Source organism: Herpailurus yagouaroundi, unplaced genomic scaffold (assembly GCF_014898765.1).
Source record: "Herpailurus yagouaroundi ecotype Mexico unplaced genomic scaffold, PumYag 182, whole genome shotgun sequence".
Taxonomy (NCBI): Eukaryota; Metazoa; Chordata; class Mammalia; order Carnivora; family Felidae; genus Herpailurus; species Herpailurus yagouaroundi.
Genome location: NW_024412413.1, coordinates 18,233,720 through 18,258,418, shown reverse-complemented (window position 1 = coordinate 18,258,418; position 24,699 = coordinate 18,233,720). Strand labels below are relative to the sequence as shown.

The 24,699-nt window shown below is 46.5% G+C and overlaps 1 protein-coding gene across 4 annotated transcripts in view; it reads left to right on the top strand.

The window, feature by feature from the left end:
* Positions 1 to 24,699, top strand: part of STAB2 (stabilin 2) — a 165,972-nt gene that overhangs the window by 95,203 nt on the left and 46,070 nt on the right. For all 4 annotated transcript variants that reach the window (XM_040491054.1, XM_040491053.1, XM_040491052.1 and 1 more), the window contains 12 exons: positions 1,367 to 1,465; positions 1,554 to 1,661; positions 4,624 to 4,755; positions 8,573 to 8,701; positions 9,963 to 10,019; positions 11,509 to 11,604; positions 13,374 to 13,569; positions 14,989 to 15,084; positions 18,492 to 18,537; positions 19,370 to 19,446; positions 21,424 to 21,549; positions 23,522 to 23,595. In XM_040491054.1, the coding sequence (XP_040346988.1) occupies positions 1,367 to 1,465; positions 1,554 to 1,661; positions 4,624 to 4,755; positions 8,573 to 8,701; positions 9,963 to 10,019; positions 11,509 to 11,604; positions 13,374 to 13,569; positions 14,989 to 15,084; positions 18,492 to 18,537; positions 19,370 to 19,446; positions 21,424 to 21,549; positions 23,522 to 23,595 (1,236 nt within the window). The remainder of the gene's footprint in view (positions 1 to 1,366; positions 1,466 to 1,553; positions 1,662 to 4,623; positions 4,756 to 8,572; positions 8,702 to 9,962; positions 10,020 to 11,508; positions 11,605 to 13,373; positions 13,570 to 14,988; positions 15,085 to 18,491; positions 18,538 to 19,369; positions 19,447 to 21,423; positions 21,550 to 23,521; positions 23,596 to 24,699) is intronic.

Sequence of the window (24,699 nt, the reverse complement as noted above, 5' to 3'; positions counted from 1 at the left end):
TCAGGTCTCACCTCCTCTTTCAAGCCTTCCTTCATCCCTGCGGCCCATATCATCAAGGATGACGTGTACTATCTGGGTACCAGCCCGTAGCTAGCTATGTGACCTTGGGCAAGCCACAAAACCAATCTGAGCCTCATTTTTCTCCTCTGGTAAGAATTAAATAACACCCTCTCTCTCGATGCCTGCTGCCCAGCAGGCCTTCCCTCCACAAATGCTGGTTTTATGCTTTTCTCCTTCCTCTGTCCTCCCATGGGATGAACTGGGTGTATGGTTCATCCAGCACACGATGCCCTCCCACCTGACAGCAGGTCCCGGGGGGTGGGCCGCACCGCTGTGTCCCTCAGCTGCAGTGGCACCCAGCCTCGTCCACGGTGACAGGATGGTTGACAGCCCAGCAGGTACAGGGCACCGTACAAAATATCCCGTCACGTTCTCTCATTTAATTTTTACACCGGCCCTAAGAAAATAGACGTGACTGTCCTCACGTCACAAATAGGACAGATAAGGGGCACCCAGGTGGCTCAGTCAGTTAAGCATCAATTCTTGATTTCAGCTCAGGTCATGATCTCACGGTTCGTGAGTTCGAGCCCCGCGTCGGGCTCGGCACTGACAGTGCGGAGCCTGCTTGGGATTCTCTCTGTCTCCCTCTCTCTCTCCCTGTCCCTCCCTCGTTCGTGCTTGCTCTCTCTCAAAATAAATAAATAAATAAACACTCTTTTTAAAAACTGAGACAACTAAGACCCCTCATGGTTAAATAACTGGATTGAGGAAGAAGTTATGTGACCACAAAAGATTCCTGGACACCTGTCAACTGGCTCAAGGTCTCTGCTTAGCCTCTGGGTTGCGCTGGCCCCCTAAGGACCTCCTATACCCGCCCTTGGACCTTCGTCAGGGCCACCAGGAACACTTGTACAAGTTGTACCGTGTATAAAGGCACCTGGCTAAAACCCAGCCCACTTCACTCCCCAGGCTGTGCACCCATTTGGTATCACCAAGTGTCAGAGGAAATGGTGCCCTTTTTAAAATGCGCAGAGAGGGGCGCCTGGGTGGCTTGGTAGGTTAAGCGTCCGACTTCGGCTCAGGTTATGATCTCACGGTCCATGAATTCGAGCCCTGCGTCGGGCTCTGTGCTGACAGCTCAGAGCCTGGAACCTGTTTCAGATTCTGTGTCTCCCTCTCTCTCTGCCCCTCCCCTGTTCATGCTCTGTCTCTCTCTGTCTCAAAAATAAATAAACGTTAAAAAAAAAATTTTAAATGCACAGAGGCACTCTTCATTGCATATTGTCACCTGACATGAACCTACGTACCAGAGGGCAACAAGCCCTGCTGACACATGCTAACAGAGTTTGGGGGCTTCCTTCCCCAGGTTCTGGTGCCTCGAAGAAGTCTAACTGGCTCCCTACCAAACCTGCTCACGCGGCTGGACCAGATGCCCAACTACTCCATCTTCCGGGGCTACATCATTGTAGGTACCACATTCTCTGCGTGACCCACTTGCTCAGGTCACCTGGCAACGGGAATGCCTCACGCGTTCTTGTCTCCCTCCATTGCAGCAATATAATCTGGCGAGTGCGATCGAGGCAGCTGATGCTTATACAGTGTTTGCTCCAAACAACGACGCCATTGAGAATTACATCCGGGAGAAGAAGATTGCGACTCTAGTAGGTATTGGGAAGGATAACCAGGCAAATTATTTTCTGAACATTCAAACTCAACCTCTTTCCATCCATCAGTCATGTACAATCTCACTCTTTGAATCAAAACTTCCTTGTCCATGTGCAGACACTTAACGTAAACCCGCACCGAGACTTTCTCCGCTTTCTTGTTTCATTCATACCCATGGAAGCACACACTGGGGCCCTTGGACACGAGGACGCAGGTGTCCCAGGAACCTGGAAGGATCCTCATAGTCACCCTCCTTCCCGGCCCTGCCTCTCTGGCCCCGGGCCACTGAGATGTCTGCGGCAAGGACGGAGAGAAAGTGGGTGGTCTCTGTCTTCATCGTCTTCTCCCACCTCTGTCCTTCCTGGTTTCTAACATCTGAGGCCACACAGCCCAAATTTGTCAAAGGATTTTGTCAAAGAATGCAGAGCTCCAATATGACACTGTCTGCCTCAAAACCCTTGAATGCGTCCCCATCTCAGTTCAGACTACCTCCCCAGATATCTAAGGCCTCCGTTAACTGGCCACCATTCATCCTCTATTCGGTGGTGGCTCCGGAATTTTCACATAGGGGCCGGGGGTTGCCCTGCCCCCAGCCCCCTGCCCCATGATGAGAGGACATGTTTGAAGGTGTATTTGCACAGCAAGCACACAGCTTTCTTTCCCTTACATCTTCAAATAGGGTGACTGAGCCCCAGATACTAACGAAATGCAGACTTACCTGTGAAGCCCCTTAGTGTCATCCTTGGGCCCACCCATTCTCTGCAGAAACCACGTGGTCTAACCGGAGGGACGGTCTCAGAGACCCTAAACAAGCCAAGATGTGTTTGGTGCCTTTGTTCATATCTACCCACACATGCAGACACACATGTGCACACACACATGTGTGTGCATACACACACACACACACACACACACACATACACACACTGCCCTTTTGCCTTCACTACCTCCTGAATCTCCCTGCCTATTCTTCAAGTCCACTCTGACTACCTCAGGGAAGCTGGCCCTGGCCACCAGAGCCTTCAGAAAATCTCCCCTGCCTCTGAATTCAGACCATTTGCACACCCCTGCAGTACTATCTGGGTGAATTGACCTTTCAAGTGAGCGAACCTTAGCTCTCCAAGTAGATTATAAACTCCATGAAGTCAGGGACACTGTCCTAGAATTTTGTGACTTGCATATTGAAAAAACAGGACACCTGGGATGGGATCAGGATCCTGGGATCTCCTCTGCCCTGCCCCAGTCCCTTTGAATGTGTCCAGTGGAAAATATTCTTTTCCTCCCCTGGGATGAAACCAGGCAATCCCACAACTTTTCCGTTTTTCCCAAAAGTCCTATGACCATGTGAAGTCACAAACACAGTCTCAATTAAGTTAAAAAAAAATCCAGTAATAATCAACATGTCAAACTGGATTTCAAATCACATCTCTCACTGTTCCCTGCTGGGGCTTTGTCTAGGTGAGAAACTGGAGGAGGGGGCTTGTTCTTGAATCAACCAGGGTCCATCAGGAGACAGAAGTCATACCGAAGAGAGTTTAATATCATGAATTGTTGATTGGGTACAAAGCTGTGTAAACCTAACTGAAAGGTTAAAAGGAGGGAGAGAGAAGTCACAGAGGTAGCAGTAGCAGGAAGCATCTAGACCCAAAAGGCTGGAAGAGCAAAGGGAAGAGGTTAGAATTACTAAAATTTAGAGAAATGCAGAGGAAGAGCCTCTCGGAGCTGTAACTCCAACCTCTGAGGAGGGGGCAATGTTCACCTGGCGTCTCTGACCCTGGAGGAGGGTCCCTGGGGGTCCAGGACCCAGACTCCAGCAGAGGGTGTTGCCTGGCAGGGGCTGAGAAGCCCTTCCCTCCAGATCCAGCTGCCCCTCCGGGGTGCAGAGCGGGGCTTGGGTGATGCCCATAGAAACAGGAAGCAAACAGAAGGAGGAAATCCCTTATCCCTCCTTCAGTTCTAATAGGCCTCACAGTCTCCTTCTAGCACTTTCTACTGGCAGAACCTACCAGGAGCCCAGGCAAAGGAAAACTGTGGACTGCGGTCACAGCTGCAGCATCACAAAAGCAGAGTGTGGAGGGTGGGTTCGGGGTTCCCAGGAGGAGAACTGAAAAGGGTAGGAAGGGTCTTACCTAACTGGTACCATCTTGAGATGCCATTGCTGTTTCTGGGCCAGGTCAGGGTTTCAAAGCGTGCTCTCTCTCCCCCTCCCTCTTCCTACCCTCTCCCCACTTTGGTGGGTCCTTCGGACACCCCACCCATCACCAGTGGTCTCTGACTGCTGTCCCCTGACCTGTGTGCATGCATCCTACTGCTGTAGTTATTTATCTCCTCCTTGGACCCTAAGCATCCAGAACCCGCCTCCGGCTTTTCCCCAGGGGGAGCCTGTCTGCCCCAGTGAGCACCCATCTAAGATAGGACCTAAGGCCCCAGTTCTCTCAGAGAACCACACATCTGGTCCACATGACACACATCCTCTCTCGTCCTAGGCCAGCGCTGGGAGTGCTGGCCTGTCCACCCTCCTCCCCCCTCCACCCTGCCAGCCAGCTATGGCATGAGATTGCTCAGCTCTGAGTATAACCTGGTCCCACAGGTCACCCTATCTGCAGGGCACACAGATCATGTTCTTCAAAACATCCCATCGAATCTCCTCTTGTAGCCCCTGAGGCGAAAGGCAGGCTGGGGTGTGGGGACGCTCTCTTCACAGCACGTCTCTTCAAAGAAATCATCTCAGTCTGGGTTTTAGGGTCACGTCAGGAGTTCCTGACCATCCCACATGGAAGACCGGCCAAGTCCGAGGTATTGCGTCTCAGATTTAGTATTTAACATCTATCGCTTCATGATGTCTTGGCAAAAACTTGCAGTTCAACAAGCTGTTGCTCTTGTGATCCCCACAGTACCTGGCAAGTGACTGGGACAGGCTGACCTATGGGTTGACTCTCAGTTCTGTGTGTTGCCCAGGAGGAGGACGTGCTCAGGTATCACGTGGTCTTGGAGGAGAAACTCCTGAAGAACAACCTGCACAACGGCATGCACCGGGAGACCATGCTGGGCTTTTCCTACTTCATCGGCTTCTTCCTCCGTGACGACCAGGTGCGATCCTTTTACTTATCACCCAGGAAGGAGGGGTGCCTGGGCAGCCCAGTCAGTTAAGCGTCCGACTCTTGGTTTCGGCTCAGGTCATGATCTCATGGGTTTCATGGGTTCGAGCCCCGCCTCGGGCTCTGCCCTGGCAGCATGGAGCCTGCTTGGGATTCTCTCTCTCTCCCTCTCTCTCTGCCCCTCCCCTGCTCCCGCTGTCTCTGTCTCTCTCAAAATAAATATATAAACCAAAAAAACAAAGCCAAAACAACAAGAATGACAGGAATGAGGGTCTTAGCACCAATCCACCATCATCACTTCCATGTTGAAACAAATCTCACCAGTGCTTCCTCCGCCTTATCCACAAAGGACAGTTGCCTATGTTCCACCGTAAAGAGAAAACAGACTGTCAAGCTTCAACACACTCCCTGTTACCAGCCTCGGGACAATCAGTGCAGCTTCACTAATCACGGTATTTGAATTCCAGCAGTCACAGGTGCCCTTTGACAGTGATTCCTAACAAACCCAACAGACAGTCCCTGAGCACTCTCTAAGATAACAGTGGACATGGCAGCAAACCCCAACTCCCAGGACATGGCAGTGGCTGAGGGGGCCAAGTGACACGTGGGGCCCAGCAGCCAAATGAGTAACGTCATGATTGCCTGATCGCACAGACCGCGGTCCTGGGACCGACTGCCCCTACACGGATGCTCAGTATTTACCTCACACAACCCCTAATTATTTCAAAGTCTTCAGGATTCATGAGAAAGAATTGATGAGACTAAACATTTGAAGTATTTCAAGTGTAGGGGCTCCTGAGTGGCTCAGTTGGTTAAATGTCTAACTGTAGCTCAGGTCAAGATCTCACAGTTTGTGAGTTCGAGCCCCGCATTGGGCTCTGTGCTGACAGCTCGGAACCTGGAACCTGCTTCAGATTCTTTGTCTCCCTCTCTCTCTCTCTGCCCCTCCCCTGCGCGCGCACGCTCTCTCTCTCTCTCTCTCTCTCTCTCTCTCTCTCTGTCTCTTTCTCTCAAAAATAAACATTAAAAAAATTTTTAATTTAAAAAAAATAAAATAAAAATAAAGTGCTTCAAGTGTAATTCTATTTAAATATTTCAAACATCAAGGAAGATCAGTTTATGAAAATTCAGCAAGAAACGCACAGGGTGATTCTAGTATAAATTCTCCTAAGGAAAACTAATAAAAACAAATTATTGTTTAAGATAACCTAGGTGTTCTGTGAAAAGGAAAGTTTAATCACAGACATTTTTGAACAATAACATTATTGGAGCCTTTCAAAAAGTGCAATCCTGGGGCACCTGGGTGGTTCAGTCAGTTAAACATCTGACTTGAGTTCAGGTCTAACAGTTCATGGGTTCGAGCCCTGCATCAGGCTCTGTGCTGACAGCTCAGAGCCTGGAGCCTGCTTGGCATTCTGTGTCTCTCTCTCTCTCCCTCTCAAAAATAAATAAACTTTAAAAAATAAAAATAAAAAAGTGCAATCTTAAAAGCAATGCTCTCAATGGTATTGTCATTGAACCACGAGTTAATTTTTGTGTGCGTTTTGTTTTAACCTGCTTGGGTTAAAAAAAAAAAAAAGAGCTTGAGTCTTACAGAATAATCTAACTCCAAATATTCTCCTCTGACTCCTGTAAATAATCCCACCTATTGTACAATAACTTTGAAGAGATCCTTTTAGATACATTTTCTTATTTTTCCCATTAAGCAAGTTTTGATTGGTAAATAACTTATTTTTTTGTTTTTATCCATATCATTTTTTTAAAGGTTTATTTGTTTTTGAGAGAGAGAGTTTGTGAGAGTATGCAAGTGGAGGAGGGGCAAAGAGAAAGAAGGACAGAGGATCCGAAGTGGGCTCTGTGCGGACAGTAGAAAGCCCAACATGGGGTTCGAACCCATGAACGGTGAGATCATGACCTGAGCCGAAGTCGGACGCTTAACCGACTGAGCCACCCAGGCACACCGAACTGTATCATTTCTTATTTCATCACAGAAAGACGAATTTTCTAATGCATTTAGTTGGAGCAGTTTCAACTCTGTCACGATTATTTTCCATTTGCTCGGAAATTCTTTGATCTAGAGAAATCTTACAATAGAGGCTTTATCCTAAAATAAACAAACAGTTCTCTTACAGTCAAGGTTTTGCTTTTATTGATAACTCATTTGCTTTCTCTTAGGACAATGGAGTTGTAGGAAAAATGTCTCTAATCGAGTAAAGTTGTGTTCAAATAAAAATTTTATTTTTTATTTTATTTTTTTTCATTTTTTTTAACATTTATTTATTTTTGAGACAGGGAGAGACAGAGCATGAACAGGGGAGGGTCAGAGAGAGGGAGACACAGAATCTGAAGCAGGCTCCAGGCTCCGAGCTGTCAGCACAGAGCCCGACGCGGGGCTCGAACTCACAGACCGCGAGATCATGACCTGAGCCGAAGTTGGCCGCTTAACCGACTGAGCCACCCAGGCGCCCCTCAAATAAAAATTTTAATGCAGCCTGTAATTCCTTGAGTACATCTCACCATGAAGATGATTCAGACTTTCTTCATGCAAATCAACAGTATTACAGCATCAGAAATTCTGCCATTTTGATATTTTTTAAAGTGTTCAGTGTCTCAGAATTCTGGAAGTTTGTGGTGCAACCACCATTCGACACGACCAGTAAAGTTCCCGGCTAGTCTTACAGATCTACACAGACGCTAGAACACCTGTGGAGCTCGGCCGTGATTTACCTCAACACCCAGTGGAAAGTCACCTGACTTCAAATAAACATAAGGGACTTCAACATTCCATGGGAGTTCAAGTTTCAGCACTTGGAAGAATCATTTTAATATTGCTGCTGTGGGGAGTCTGAGGATGTTATTAATCATTTTGAAGCCCTTATTGGTTACAAACTTAACTTTTTCTTAGTGCACTGAAGATTTCCCCTTCTCCCAACTCTCTCTCTCTCTCTCTCTCTCTCTCTCTGTCTCACACACACACAGACACACACACACACACAGAGACCAATTTTTTAAAGAACCATTTGTTTCCAGTTTTATTAGTTATATTAATGAACGAATTAGTAAATTCCCTTGTTTTGTATTACTCAATCATTAAGGCATCCTCTCCTTAAAAAAAAATCAAAATAAAGCAAGTTATAGCTCAAAGTTGAATTGGAGTTAGCAGCCTTTCATGAAGAACCTCTGAGCATTCACTACACACTGGGAAATGATACTATCTAGTGGAACTCTTCTCACAAACAAAAACAGCAAAAAAAATGCTAGTTATTTTTTTTTCTTAAGTGCCTGTCACTTGGCCTTTGTGAGGGTTGCTTGCCAATTAACCATAGAGATGTGCTAAAAGGCCAGTGAGTCTCATTCTCCACATCTTCGTTTTGGAAGGCATTCACACCTCCAGGACCACCAGTCCACAGCACAGCTGAGCACGTCCGTGGTGCCATTTTGCCAGTGGAACTAACATAACAATCATAATTCAGAATTCCTCAAATGGTCATAAACCACCTAATGTGAGAGGTGGAGTGAAACCTTAGAGATTCTCTAGAACAGCCTCTTCCTTTTACAAAAGAGGAAGTTGAGATTTAGAGAGGAAAAACCATTGGCCCATCGTCATACAACAAGTTGGTGCCAGGTGCGAGACTGTTACTTAGACTCTCCTCCCTTAGGAGGGCCTTTTCCACTACAGTGTGTTACCTTCCAGGTGAATACTGGAATATCTCCTAGGTTGTTGTGATATTGTTGCCTCCAATCCCGATCTTCCCTATTTCCCTTGAAATCACTACACTAAAACTCACATTTAACCCTCTTGGTTATAGCTCTACGTAAATGAGGCTCCAATAAACTACACCAATGCAGCCACTGACAAGGGAGTGATCCATGGTTTGGGGAAAGTTCTGGAAATTCAGAAGAATAGATGTGACAACAACGACACTACGATTGTACAAGTAAGTTATATCCAAGGCCAATGATGCAACTGTTGGCTTAGTTTTTTATAAATTTTTTAAGCATAAGTTTCATCTATCAGGGTATCTCAATTCAGTTGAAAAACACTGAGTGAGCATCTCTGATGTACAAAAAAGCAGAATCAGCTTGGCTCTACAAAGGTATATAAGACATGATCCCTACCCCAATGGACTCAAAATCTGGTGCAATAAATTGTACCTTGAGTACCTGGGAACGTGCCTGGGGGGTTGCATTGAGCAGAATTCTCAAGCCATGGTCTTCGTCAAAGGGAAAACAAGCCATGCCTAGCGCAGGCTCAGAGGGGGGCTATGGTCCACCTATGGCAGATATTGGCCAAACCTGGTCTATGAGGAGAGAAAATAAAGAGGTGGGTTATTTCAGGGTAACATAAGATGCAGTAATGGAGACTTTTCAGTCCATGAGATAGTGTAGGATCTTTCTCGATAGTAATAGCTGCTGACGTTTTAGGGGCGCTTAATGTGTCAGGCACTGCACATATTCTATGTGGTTTTAATGGTTTTACACAGGTTAATAATACACATGTTACATGTACCATGCTCATAATACCCTACAAAATAGGTACTATTACTATCCCCATTTTGCAGATGGGGAAAATGAGCCACAGAGAGGCTAAGTAATGCACCAGGTTCACAGAGCTAGCAAGTGGCGGATAAGGAGTTAAAATCCAGGTAATCTGGCCCCAGAGCCAGAACCCTGAACAACTACACCATCCTGTCTGGTGCGAGCCAAGTTAAGAACCAGTCACACTGACCTCCTCCTGTTCTAGGAATGGGTCACATTTAAAATTTTCTGTCATTCCTAACTAGTGCTCATTGTTTTACAATAGTATCTATTAGCTCCGTACTGACCCCTCAGCTCCCTGTGCTCCCAAGGCCGGCATGGTGTGTGACACATCCTCTCAGTCTGGGAATCTCGACAAATTCACTAAATAATGGGTTTTCCGTGAAGGAGGGCTGTTGTTAAAGGAATTGGGATGTAAATGAGGTAAGAGGATAATTAGTACCAGAGAGTAGAGGAAAGCAATGCTAAGACATCCCAGACCTCAAGTAGTTGAAGGGCTTATCTAAATGAACAGGAAAGAAGCTGATCTGATGAGCTCCCCTAATATCTTTCTGAGTTTCAATTCTATATGCTAATACCTTCAGCTTCAAGGTCTGGAAAATACTTTGCAGTAAAAGCAATAAACATGAAATGTTCACTTTGCCTCTGTGTTTTACCAAGGGAAAATGTGGGAAGTGTTCCCAGCAGCCGATCTGCCCACCTGGAACTAAACCACTAGTAAGTATTTTGTCTTCTTTTATAAAATAGTTTCCAGATACTAGGCGGTCTGAATTAGAAAATGAACCTCAAGCATATCTCATTTTCTCTGCCCTCATCCCTGTATTTTAATCCCTGCGTTTTAATTTAATTTTACCTTCTTATATTACATGCATCTTTCTAAAGTCTTGAATCCATTTTTTTTTTTTGGACCAAAGTAAAATTTAATTAGTACATAAATAGAAGCCGGGGTTCATATCATTCGATGCACAATGCAGGAAGAGGTTTTTCACTTTCTACATCTTTCACATCCCAGAAGCCAGTTGAGGATAAGAGCAAGAAATCTTATCAGAGAAGGCAGACTCTATATCCAAACAACATCCAATCTGGATGAGTTTCCTTTTAGTTGAAGTTACAACTTCCTCTAAGAAACAGATGGCAAACTTGGGAGAAGTAAACATGTCTTTGAATTGATTACTAATCTATGTTTCTTGTAGCTATTTATTATAAGAGCCAGTCCTGATAATGTTCCAATCGTTACCAAAAAAAATAGATGGGGAGCGCCTGTGTGGCTCAGTCAGTTAAGCGTCTGACTTCTGCTCAGGTCATGATCTCACAGTTTGTGGGTTTGAGCCCTACATCTCTGTGCTGACAGCTCAGAGCCTGGAGGCTGCTTCAGATTCTGTGTCTCCCTCTCTCTGGCCCTCCCCCACCCACCCTTTGTGTGTGTGTGTGTGTGTGTGTGTGTGTGTGTGTGTGTGTGTGTCTCTCTCTCTATCAAAACTAAACATAAAAACATTTTTTTAAAATAGATGCTTATGCACCTTCCATAGCATGAGAATAAAAATTTTTAATGATGGGGCACCTTGGTGGCTTAGTTAAGCATCCAACTCTTGGTTTTGGTTCAGGTCATGATCTCAGGGTCATGAGATCAAGCCCTTCCATGCCCAATGGAGCGTGCTTGGGATTCTCTCTCTCCCTCTCCCTCACGTTGTGTCTCAGAAAGAAAGAAAGAAAGAAAGAAAGAAAGAAAGAGAAAGAGAGAGAGAGAGAAAGAAAGAAAAATAAAGAAAGAAAGAAAGAGAGAGAAAGAGAAAGAAAGAAAGAAAGAAAGAAAGAAAGAAAGAAAGAAAGAGAAAGAAGGAAGGAAAACTTATAATGAAAACAATGCTGATTCTCTCACTGGAGTTTTAATGTGGTACATTACAGGATATTTTTATCTAGTTTACAACTTTTCCTACAACTTCTCCTGAGTTAGTTTTCTAGACAAAAGTTCTGTTTACAGAGTACCACCTTAAGGTATCCTAATTTGGATTTCCCCTGCTTTCACTTCTGGCAGTCAACATTGTGATTTTGTGTCTCCTTTCTTACAAAGCAGCTCCAAGAAACCAACCCCCTCCCTTTCCAGAACATTTCAGTCAGAGAAACAGCGATATGTCACCCACGTACTTTCTCCTAGGGGCTGGAACTTCTTCTTCCCCAAAACGTTGACATCGTTTCTATTGCCTAGGGCGAAGAGACAAGGAGATGTATCTACACCTTTTATTTCATGGGCAAGCGATCCGTGTTCATTGGGTGCCAGCCAAACTGTATGAAAACCGTCATTGTGAGTATAAGGATTGAATCGCCCTTCCAATTCCTGCAGCAGATGGGGAAATGTAATCATATGTCATATTTTTCAGATGCCTTCACATGTATTCCTTCCGCCTCTTCTCTTCCTCCTTATCATCCCCACTCCCGTTGTCATCGTCATTCAAGGTAGTGGTGGTTAACAGTAAAACTCAGGCCAGCCCTGTAAGTCGGGAAACAGGTAAAAGCTGCAATATTCAATTGTGTGGTGAAGAAACAGAAGGACTGAGACGCTAGAAGCACCATCTCATTGTTGCGACAGGGTGAAATGCTCTGTGAGTGTGCTTGCATGCAAAGGGATGGAGAAGACAGCCAGCTCCCTAATAAGGGAAAGAGAAGGTGCACCTGCTTGTTTAGAAAACGAACCCCAGAGCTAAGTACGTCTGTGCTGTTGCTTTGGGATCTGCAGGAAAAGTCTTTAAAACTTCCTGCCCTGCTTCTCTCCCAGAAGACTAGGCATAGCCCCTGCCTATCCTACAGAAAGCAAGGTGGTCTGGCCCTCAAGCTGCAGAGCTTTTGTGGGCTTTTTTGGTTTTTGTTTTCCAGGATCCAGAAGTGTTTTATTGTTGGAACACAGCCATGCTCACGCATTTACTTTCTTACTGAAGTAGAATTAACATACAATGTTATATTTCCTTTCACCAGTACAACAGGTGAATCAACAATTCTACAGGTGGAATCTAAAAACAAAACAAAGGAACCAAGAAACAAACCAAAAACATAGACTCTTAAAACACAGAGAACACCGTTGCCACGGAGGGTGGGGAATGAAATAGGTGAAGGGGACTATGAGGTACCAACTCCCAGTTATAAAGTAAGACATGGGGATGCAAAGTACAGCATAGGGACTATAGTTAGGAATATGCAGTAGCATCGTATGGTGACAGATGGTGACTGTGCTTATTGAGGCCACCACTGAGTGACCTAGACATTTGTGTTTTGGCGAACTCAAGAATAAGAGGCAGAGGCGATGGGGATTAAAGATGACGCTCATCATGAGGAGCACTGAGTAATATATGGAACTGTCCAATCACTATAGTGCACACCTGAAATTACGATAACATTATATGCTAGCTATAGTGGAATTAAAATGAAAACCTTAATAAAAATTTTATTTTTTTTTTAAATTTTTTTCAACGTTTTTATTTATTTTTGGGACAGAGAGAGACAGAGCATGAACGGGGGAGGGGCAGAGAGAGAGGGAGACACAGAATCGGAAACAGGCTCCAGGCTCTGAGCCATCAGCCCAGAGCCCGACGCGGGGCTCGAACTCACGGACCGCGAGATCGTGACCTGGCTGAAGTCGGACGCTTAACCGACTGCGCCACCCAGGCGCCCCAATAAAAATTTTAGAAAAGTAAAAAGAGCACACAGCCAGGAGGGCTTCCCTTAACTCCAAGAGATTCATTTATAAAATGCAGAAGGCTTCCCCTGCAAAGGCGTCTCACCCTCGGAACCAGTGGGGACGACATAAGGCACACCATAAGGCTGGGCTTGGAGGGAGGGGCCCACATCCCCCTCCACCCCTGCATCACCTGCATTGTTCTTTTCTCTGTTCCTGATGCCCTCTTTTCCCGCTGGTCTTCATCCCCGCCTCTCGCTGGCCTTTCTGCTTTCCCTCCTTCCTGCCTTCCACTCCTCCCCGCTCAGGGTACCTCTCATGCACTGTCAGAGCTCCGGACAAAACCCGGGGATGGAGGTGTGGCCGCCTCCCTCCAAGCCCAGCCTTGTCCCCCCTGGTTGCAGACGAGAGAATGCTGTGCCGGCTTCTTTGGCCCCCAGTGCCAGCCCTGCCCAGGGAAAGCCGAGAACGTCTGCTTTGGAAACGGGATCTGCTTGGACGGGCTGAACGGCACGGGCGTGTGCGAGTGTGGAGAGGGCTTCGGGGGCACGGCCTGTGAGACCTGCACCGAGGGCAAGTACGGCCCCCAATGCGACCAAGGTGCGCACCCCCCTCCCCACCCCGGCAGGCCCCGCGCCAAACCTGCCAGGGCCCGATCCTCGCTGCTCCGTCGCCAGCCTGTCTGGGCAGGCGGGCCAGAATCCCACCCCTACTATCAGGGAATTGTAAGGACGTCCGTGTCCTGCGATGTGCACAGAACAGTGTTTCCAAGCATTTCCAGTCACTAACTGCACCTACCAAACGACCCCCAATCTGTTCGCGGACGTTCTCCCACCAACCTCACGTTTCTGTATTTGTCTGTGCGCCTGGATCCTCATGTTGGTTACCCTCTCGGGTTTGGACATTGCTTGATAGTCTGAAATGCCCATTCCTGCACAGTCTCTCGTTTGGTCCGCACAGGAATCTTATATACTTGGGTGTTCTGGTACCCATTTTACAGACGAGTATATTAAGGCAGAGTTGAATGGCTTCCCCCAGGGTCACACCTGATGAGAGGCAGAACCGAGATTTGAATCACACCTTACTTGGCTCCAAAGCCTTGCTCTTGAATCCTGCTGTCCTCTGTGTAAAGATTACTCTATTAATTCACCTTTAGCAAGCCACCTGCTTTAAGCTGTTTTGCTTTCACAAAAACCATCATCTGCATTCTCTGACCCTGACTTCCTTGTGCCCAGGGACACATGCACACATGCACTTGGGAGGAGTTTCTTAATCCACGATGGGAAAGCAAGGAATTTTTCTACCTTGCGCTAAAAACCATAAATTGGACCTGGCTATCACTGCTTTATCAGTAGCCTGTCCAAGCCAAAATCAATATATAAATGAATCATTATAATTGGACCATATACCATAGAGTTGGAACTATAGTGCTGATTCTTTCTGTCATTTGGAAGCGTTTTCTGTTTCCGTTTGTGCAGGACTTCCTAACCTGTGATTCATGGGGTCATGGAGTCTAGCAACGCCCCAAAGCTGAAACCTTTTCTTGGGGGAAGGCATCCAAAGCTTCCAGCCAGTTCTCAGAGGCTCATGACACTGCTGCGTAATAAAGGAATTGGCATTTCTATGTTACTAAAGAAGGCAACGCCACACCAGGGTTATATAAACCTAGTGGACAAACCTTAGGGAACACACGTGCTCCCAGCCCAGGCTGTCCCACACAACCCTGAATCCTCAGATGACTTTAGCCGAGGACGCTCTCAACCTGCTCAGGTCAGCAACCTACAGTGCTTTCACAGTCCCACAACCATGGTCTGTGTCAGATCATGGCCTGATTCGATTCTGTCTCCTGTGCCCCTGCCCTCCCTGTGAATCCAGCCCTCCATTAATGACAATGAGTCCCTGGAACCAGGTTGGCAAATGAAATGCCTCTCACGGGAAGTGACACTTTATAGTAAATGATAAATGAGCTCCTGAGCACAGGTCAGAGGTCTAACAATTTGTGGGCACTTTTCCACTTAGCGTGTTCTTGTGTCCATGGGAGATGCAGCCAAGGACCCTCGGGTGACGGCTCCTGCGACTGTGAGGTTGGCTGGCGAGGAGTGACATGTGACAGTGGTAAGGGCGAGCCCCTCGGTCCTTATGATCTGCTCTTAGCCTCGCGTCTTAGCAGCTACATTTCTTTCTTCCTAAAATAGAAATGACGCCTCTGTTACTTCCTTTGGCAATCCAAGTAATTCCTACTTGCTGCAAAAAGTTTGTAAAATAAAGACAAGCAGAAGGAAGTAGATCAGAACTGCTCACGTTCCCACAGCAGGAAAGAACTCTCGCTGATGTCTTACATTGACCTACTGGCCTTCCACTCTTTTTCTGGGTGTATAAACATCTGTGTGTGAGACCGCACACTACATACAGTTTTACAGCCTACTTTTTCTTTTTTTTTTTTTTAAGTTTTTATTTAATTTTGAGAAAGAGAGAGAGAGAAAGGAAAGATTGTGCGTGCACAAGTTGGGGAAGGGCAGAGAGAGAGAATCCCAAGCAGGCTCCACACTGTCAACACAGAGCCCAACACAGAACTCGATCCCACAAACCATGAGATCATGACCTGAGCCAAAATCAAGAGTCAGACACTTAACCAACTAAGCCACCCAGGTGCCCCTACAGCCTACTTTTTCATTTTACAGTATGTAACGGATAGCTTTCCACAGGGATAAATATAGATAAATACCATTTTTTAGTTTTCATGCAATATCTCAGTATATGACTATATACCATGCTTTCTCAAACCAATTTTCGATTGTCATCGTAGCACTGCCATGAACATACATCATTTTGCATTTGTCTAATTCATCCTCTGATATTTCTAAAGATGGGATATCTGCTTCAGAAGTTGGCACTTTGGGGGCGCCCGGGTGGCTAGGTTGGTTAAGCATCTGACTTCAGCTCAGGTCATGATCTCACAGTAGGTGAGTTTGAGCCCCGCACTGAGCTCACTATTGTCAGTGTGGGGCCCACTTCGGATTTTCAGTACCCCCCTCTCTCTCTGCCCATCCCCCCCCCCCCTCTTAAAAATAAACATTAAAAAAAAAGAAGTTGCACTTTTGGAGGGAGGGTTTGCTACTTCTTGCCGAGTTGTCCTGCAGAGGTTATATGCGTTTATTTTCCCACAACAGGATCTGAACAGGCCCATCTCCCCTAGCCACACCACACTGCGCTGATGTTTCTTAATGTGCCCCAAGGACAGCCCTCCGGACTCACTCCTCTTCCTGCTCTCCCTCCTGGGAGAAAAGACTAGCCCACCCCACCTGCCCCCCACCCCAATCTAGAAACCACCCAGTGGCCTTCATGCCTCCCTGGCCAGCATGTCTGCATTAGTCTAACATCCACATCCCATCCTGTGGCTCATCCTCTCAGTGAGAGGCTTGGGGTCTGTCCCTGTGCCTCCTGTCCTAGCTTCCTCCACTCCATCCTCCACATGGCTGCCAGAGAGAACTTTCCAGAACACAGGTGTCTTAGTTCAGGCTGCTATAACAAGTGCTATAGACAAGATGTCTTATAAGCCACAGAAATGTCTCTCTCAGTTCTGGAGGCTGGAAGTCTGAGACCAGGTGCCATCGGGCTCTGGTGAGAACCCTCTCCTGGGTTGCCAACTGCTGGTTTCTCACGTCCTCACACGGCAGAAGAGGCAAGGGTGCTTTCTGGGGTCTCTTTTATAAGGGCACTAATCCCATTCATGAGCACGCTTATGACCTAACCATCTCCAAAGGCCCAAGCCCCAACACCTTCACCCTGGAGATTAGGTTTCTACATATGGATTTGAGGGGTGGGGTGACACAAACATCTCCCCCCCACCTCCATAGCAATAGGTAAGACCATTATTCCCACCCCCGCCCCAGAACTTGACAACCTGCTGTGACTCTTCATTGCCTCCAGGAGAAAGTTCATTGCCTCCAAGGGACACACCTTAGCAGGGTAGAGTACAAGGCTATTCACCGATTGGCACTCACCCAGTTTTCCAGCCAGGTCTCAGTGCACATCGTGCACACGCAGCTTCCGGCCTAGAAATGGAAATAAGTGGTCAAGAGTGTTCAAAAAATAGTAGTATGAGCGCATAGAGGAAAGAGCCTCTAGACTGGAGCCAGGAAGAAAACTCTGTTCACGTGCAAACTCCCCACTCCCAAGCGCCTGGCAGGCATCACTGAAGCCAGAGAGGGGCGCCACCTCCGTCTCAAAAGAGCATGCCATGTAGCCACCCCTATTAACTGAAGTTGGCTCAAAGGTTTAGAGCATGTTTCAGAGAGGAGGACCTAAAAGATGATTGGGATTTCAGTAGACAGAGAATGGAGAGATCACAGACTTCCAGGCTCAAGGAAGAACATCCATAACAGCACAAAATTGCATTGTACCCATTTAGCACCTTGGAGCCTGTCAAGGTTCCCTCTGACACAAAACAGACCTCTTTTGCAGTCAGGTCTCCGCTGCAGGACCTTCTGTGTGACTCGGCCAGCTCTAATGAGATTCTATCCCAACGGCTGTTAACGTGGGCATCCTCCCCAAAGGGTACTCTTTCTTCATCGCTAATGATTTCTTTCTGGATCCTCCCCTGCTGAGAAATATCTGGTAACTGAGCATCCAAGAGCGAGAGCCCATGCTATTCCAGGAAATTTAGGAAATAATTCAGCTAATAGATAATAGGTACCTTGCTATATGCCTGTCCCTGGGCTATTTTTACAAATGCAAAAGAAGGGGGGATGGGATGCCGGGCTAGCTCATTCATAGAGCAAGCAACTCTTGATCTCAGGGTTGTGACTTCAAGCCCCATGTTGGGTGCAGAGATTACTTAAAAATAAAATTTAAAAAGAAAATTTTTAATGTTTATTTTTGAGAGAGAGAGAGACAGAGCGTGAGCGGGGGAGGGCCAGAGAGAGAGGGAGACACAGAATCTGAAGCAGGTTCCAGTCCCTGAGCTGTCAGCACAGAGCCCGATGCGGGGCTCGAACTCACAAACCGTGAGATCATGATCTGAGCTGAAGTTGGACACTTAACCGACTGAGCCACCCTGGCACCCCCAAAATATAATCTTTTTTGAAAAAAGGCAAAAAAGCCTTTTAATATTAGTTATAATTAAGCTTTGCTTGTTTATTTCACTCCATAATAAAATGATGAAAAACTAGAAAGAATAAAGAACACAGGAAATAGAAATAAGAGTAGAAAAATCAGGCCCCAGGGAGGAACATGCATCAACCTCCAGACCCTGATGGAGGATACTGTGTTTTACTCTCCTCACAGCCTGGCATACAGTAGACACTCCATCAGTATATTCAGCCTTCAGATTTGGTGCTGAGCTTCCTGGCAGCCAAGGCAAAACAAGGATTTATAAGCTCATACAGTTTTATGTAGCTTACATGATGCATATCATTACTTCTGAGGAATTAACTCTTTTCTGGGCAGTAAGTACTCAAAGAAAGCTCCCGAGTTAGGTTTAATAAGAAAGGACTGAGCCAGCAATTGGTTCTCTTTTGCAGAGATCACCAAAGACGACTGCAATGGGATATGCCACACCAGCGCCAAGTACGTACCGCTGAGCTTTTCTCTGGAAGTGATGCAAAGGGGGTTCTTTCCTAGGAGTGTCCACGTCAGGCCCAGTCTTCGGGGTAATAGCTTCCTGAGACCCTTTCTGAAGACTTATGATGAATTTAAGTATGAAAGGAAAAATCTCTCTGAAAAGGCCACCATCAACTTGCCACATCCAGCCTTCGAAACAAGCTGCCACCTGAGTTACCTGGCATATCGGCAAAAAAGCCAGCTGCTGCCCCCAGTTCAAGCCACAGGGGCCCTTTCATAGAGGCCGAGGGAGCCCAGTGCCCCTGACTGCCGTCAAACCTTACTCCCCATTCACAGCGAAACCTTATGTGTTCATACTTCAACGTCATACTCCGAACTCCCAGAGGGGCGTGATGGGTTAACTAATTGGCCCAGTAACTGGACTTAGACCTGAATTCAGATCAGCCTCTGTCATTTGCATTGTGTGCATGACCTGGAGTCAATTACGCTTCTAAGCCCCAGTTTCTCCATCCGTAAATGGGAATAGTAACATCTACGGGTTAGGGCTACTGGATAGCGTGTAGGTTATGAGAAGTAATGTGAGAAGCACGGCTCCGAAGACATGAGTGGCCCTCTAAAGATTGCTGGCTGTCCTCCTTATCCCGGGCCGATGCCCACCCATGTACTCTCTGCAGTTTCGGCCGCCCGTCCAGGGCCGTGCTGGGCAGGGACTCTCCTTCCGAGCCTTAGGCAAGACCTCTGAGTGAAGCAGGGGGCAGGAGCCAGGACGCTGGGGACACAGTGGGTGGAGGTTCTGTATTCTTTCCCCACAAACGGCGCTTGCCATTTCTTGTTGCAGCTGCCTTCTCAATCCGGACGGGACAGCCTCATGCAGATGTGCAGCAGGATTCCAAGGGAATGGAACAGTCTGCACAGGCAAGCGAGGAAGGGACCGCTGGGGTTACAAGGGTGGCACAAGTCCTGCAGACTGTACCATTCTGCCACCACCAACCACTGCTGCTGCCCTGGATGTAACAGGGCAGCCGACCAGGCCCCCTGGGGGAGAAAACCGCTGTTAGCGGTTGGGGCGTGTGTTGGGTTAGGAATGCATGGGACAATCGTACCTGTTCTCTTCTCCAAGCAGCTGTTCACAGCCTTGACCGCAACTGAAGTCACCTGGGGAACTTTGAAAACACCAGCTTGATTGACCTAGCATGTGACCCAGGCGTGGGGACTCTGGAGTGGGACAGATAGGGACCCGAGTCCTGGTTCTTCCTCCTACTACCCACACAGCTTTGGATGGGTCTCTTATCTGCTCTGAGCCCCCTTAGCTCACTTTTAAAGTGAACATAAAACTGTGTCCTTTGCAGAGTGGTTTGGGGACCAAACGACCTCTCTGTGCAATGGCAGAATGAGGCAGAATTTAAAACAGTCCCACACCAGACTCTCCCGGGTTTGAGTCTAAGTTCTTATAGCTTGTATTACCTTGGGAAAGTTGCTTGACTGCTCTTTGCATCATTTTCCCATCTGTAAGTTGTGGTCAGTAAGAGAATCTCCCTCCCTGGACCTTTTGGTGAGAACGAGATTAATAAACGGTGAGGTGCTTAGAACAGCCTTTGCACAGAGCACTCGGTAAATGGGATCTAACACTCTTAAGGTGCCCACCACATATTTGGTGCTAGAAAACTGGAAACGCTTAGCATCATATTTCTCTCGAGCACCTTGTCCAGGCAGCCTTCAGTCCAGATTGTGGTGAACAATGAACATACCAACCTGTCTTCTAGACCATCTTACCCCAGGGGGTTCTCCCAGCATGCAGGCACCCTGACCCTGGTCCCAGATGTTTCCTGCGGTAAGATGTGCACAGTATGCCCGTGAAAACGGCTGGGAGGAGCAAATAACTGGAACATTTTTCTTGCCCTCTGTTTTTAGGAAATAGTAAAAGCAGGGTTATAGGAGAGCAACCAACATTTCTGTAACACTTTCGTGTACGTTATCAGATGGGAGTCTCCAAACCTGCAAACAAACCTCAACAGGTGGACCCCAAGGTTCAGATTCACTGAGTAGCTTGTCCAAAATCACACCGTGGACTCCAAGTGGATCTAGGTCTTCATCCACTTTGTGTACATGTTGTGAGGTTGAAGTCCAAATTCTTCTTCTGTGGGTGAATATCCATCTGTCTCCATATCATTCATTGAAAAGACTCTCCTCTCCCCCATTGAAATGTCTTGGCACCTTTGTGGAAAATCAATTGACTCTGGATGTATGGGTTTATTTCTGGACCCCCAGTTCTATTCCATACATAGACGCTGTTTATCAGGTTGAGGAAGTTTCCTTATATTCTTTGCCTGTTGAGCTTTTATTATTAAAGATATTGAATATTATCAAATGCTTTTGTTCCTTCTATTGAGGAAGGAACAAGTGGATTTGTCTTTAATCCGATTGATAGACTGTAGTACATTAACTGATTTTTAAATGTTAAACCACCTTGCACTCCTGCATAAGTCCCACTTAGTTATGGTGTATTATTCTTCTTGCCGAATTTGATTGACAAGTATTTTCTTGAGGATCTTTGTGTTTATACCTGTGAGGGATATTGATGTATAGAGTTTCCTTGAGATGGCTCTGTCTGGTTTTGGTATCAGGCCTCATAAAATGAACTGGGAAGTCTTCTCTCCTCTTCTAGTTTTTGGAAGAGCTTGGGAAAATTGGTATTTATTCTTCTTTAAATGTTTGGTGGAATCCACCAGTGAAGACATCCGATGCTCTGCGTCCTTTTGAATTATCCGTACTTAATCCAGTGCCCGGCATTTTGAAGTAGCTTCCATTTCTCACGCAAGTAAAGAATGCATCACTGTTTTTTTTCCCCCCTCCCTCCCCGGCTCGGCTCTGTGTCGCGTCTCCCTTCTGTAGCCATCAATGCCTGTGAGACCAGCAATGGAGGTTGCTCTGCCAAGGCTGACTGTAAAAGAACCACTCCAGGAAGCCGGGTGTGTGTGTGCAAGGCAGGCTATACAGGCGACGGCATCGTGTGCCTAGGTGGGTACCATCCTTCACCTGTCCGGTGGCAGTGGCTTTACGGTCAGAGCCCCGGTAAGTGATCCTATTATTAGGACGTGCCACTGTTGGAACAGTCTGTGCAGGAACGTATGAGGTGTGTAAAGGTGACCACAGGGGTATGAAGGTGTGTGATGTCCAAAAATCGCTTGGGAAGGAAAAAAAGGGAGACACTTTTTCCAATTAAGCATGACGGTGCTGACTGAATTTTGTAACATTTATTAGTTCCTTTCTTATACAATAACACATTCTCACTGTAGAAAAATTAGAGAATGCATATATGTTGGGGGGGGTGGGTAGATTCTAGAAATAACCACTCTTCCTATGGTCGTATCACTTCATTTGCTATGGATGCACCTACCTGTTTAAACAACAGTTCTGTCTTATGATACATAATACTTACTATGCTTAGCAATACAAAAGAACAGCACTCCCAGAAAGTAAGTGTTTCTCCAAATCATTATCTTAATGGCTATACACTGTTCTACTATTAAAGGTATGCCATCGTATGCTGTCTGACTTTTAACATTTTAGTTGTAAAAAAATACATTCACACCAAAGTATTGCAAGAATAGTATAAAAGAAGACCCACTCGCTCTTCACCTGGATTCACTATTGCAAACATCTTGCTTCACTTGCATTATCATTTGTTCTCTTTATATATGTACCTCTTTTTCCTAAACCATTCGAGAGTAGACTTTTTTCATATTCCCATTATCCTTAAATACTTGGGCATATCTGAGAATGAGGATAAGTTCTTACATAGCCACTGCAGTTACCAACTTCAGTCAATTTACTATTGTTTTAAATGTTTATTTTGAGAGAGAGAGAGAGAGTGAGAGAGAGAGAGAGAGAGAAGTGATAGAGAATTCTAAGAAGGCTCCGTGCTCAGTGCAGAGCCTCAGGCAAGGCTTGATCTCACAGCCGTGAACTCATGACCTGAGCTGAAATCAAGAGCCAGACATTTAACTGACTGAGCCACCCAGGTGCCCCAAATTTACCATTAATATACTACTGTTGTCTAATTACCATTTGTATTCTAATTTTGTCCCCTGACCCAATTACATACTGTTCTGGCTTTTTTCCTCAAGTGCAGGAAGTAGTTTAGGGATGGGCATCGTATTGAGCTGTTATATGTTGGTCTCCTCAAATCAGGGATGGCTCCCCAGCCTTGCTTTGTCATTTATGACATTGACATTTTGGAAGAATATAGGCCACCACCCCAACTTTTTTTCATAGCATGTCCTTCCTTTGGGGTTTGTCTGATGTTTTTCCATGATTATATTGAGACTGTGCATTCTAGACTCGATATCACAGGAGTGATAGCGCATCCTTCTCAGGCTATTACACAGGAGGCTCATGATTTCCAGCTGCCTCTCTTTTGTGACGTTAACTTTGACCACGCAGTCAAGGTGTTGTCTGATTTCTCCACTGTACAGTTCCTTTCTCCCCCATTGCTACTAATAAGCCACCAATAGGGAGATGCTTTAACACCAAGCAAATATCCTGGTCCTCATCAAAATGTCCTTCTAAATTTAGAATCTGTCCCTGAACCAATTTTATGATGAGAGTTACAAGCGACTGTTTCATTCCTAACTCTCTTCCTTCCTAGCATGTTGGATTGGATCCAAGATTCTGTTGTTTCAAGTCCCTGGCTGCAAATGCTCATATTCACTCAATAGCAGGACAGAAGCAAGCCCACAGATGAGGCCCCTGCTGGCACAGCCCCAGCCCACAGGAGCTGGTTCTGAGAAACCGTATCTGGTACCTTCCCTGCTGGCTTACTTCTGCCACAGAGCTGTCAGAAAACTGAATCACACTTTGACACCTGCTGACACACTTTGACACACTGACACCTTGTCCAGTTCTAGCCATCCTGCCTGGTTCCTCAAGATGTCTGGATTGGAAAAGGAGGCTGGATTTTCATGCCAGGTTCTGGCTTTTTGTTTTAAAGAGATCAACCCATGTTTGGAGAACAACGGTGGCTGTCACAAGAACGCAGAGTGCACACAGACGGGGCCCAACCAGGTGAGCTCAGCCCCGCCCCCACACAGGGTCCTAAGTTTTCCTAGGAGCAAGTTCCTGGATCTTCAGACCCACACCCGAGGGAAAGGGGTTGAGAACAGACCTATGGGCACCAGCAGCATAAAACCAATATTTTAGGGGGGAATTCTGAAAGAATCCCTAAAGAGGCCATTCTTTGGGAATAAGAAATGGTGGCTGTGAGGGGACCAGGGGGTTCTTGGGAGAAGGGGCTTCCTGAGTGGGGAGGGGTAGACATCTGCAAACACCACATGGTTCCAGACTCACCTAGAAAGTTTCCCACGATGCTCTCCTTTCAGCTTTCTGATGCCTAGAAAGCGGAGGCATCATCTTCTTTGGCTTGAGGCCTTGAAATGCATGTGCCACAGCATAAGATAGCGCTTTTAGGGGCACCTGGGTGGCTCAGCTCGTGAAGTGTCTGACCCTTGGTTTCAGCTCAGGTCACAATCTTGTGGTTTCATGAGTTCACGCCCCACGCCGGGCCCTGCACCGGCAGCATGGAGCCTGCTTGGGATTCTCTCTCTCTCCCTCTCTCTCTGCTCCTCCCCATCTTGTGCTGCCTCTGTCTCTCTTGAAACAAATAAATATGCTTAAAATAATTAATTTTTTAAAAAGATAATGTTTTTAGGCCCTCTGATAATCACATACTCCCTAACACAGTGAGTTTTGCAGCCCAAACAAGTACAATAGTCGGGAAATTATATACATCAGATACTGGATGATGAAGTGAAGTCCCATGGAATGTTCTATCAACCTTGTTTAGGCTGCAACATCAGTGCCAGTTCTCCCAATGATTAGAACAAGCAGGTGCCAGGGCGCCTGGGTGGCTCAGTCGGTTGAGCGTCCGACTTCGCCTCAGGTCATGATCTCACAGTCTGTGAGTTCGAGCCCCGCGTCAGGCTCTGTGCTAACAGCTCAGAGCCTGGAGCCTGCTTCTGAGTCTGTGTCTCCCTCTCTCTCTGCTCCTCCCCTGCTCATGCTCTGTCTCTGTCTCTATCAAAAATAAAAATAAACATTAAAAAATTTTAAAAAAAAGAACAAGCAGGTGCCTAAAGAGCCCAAAAATAAGGGGGAAAAAATACCCTTATT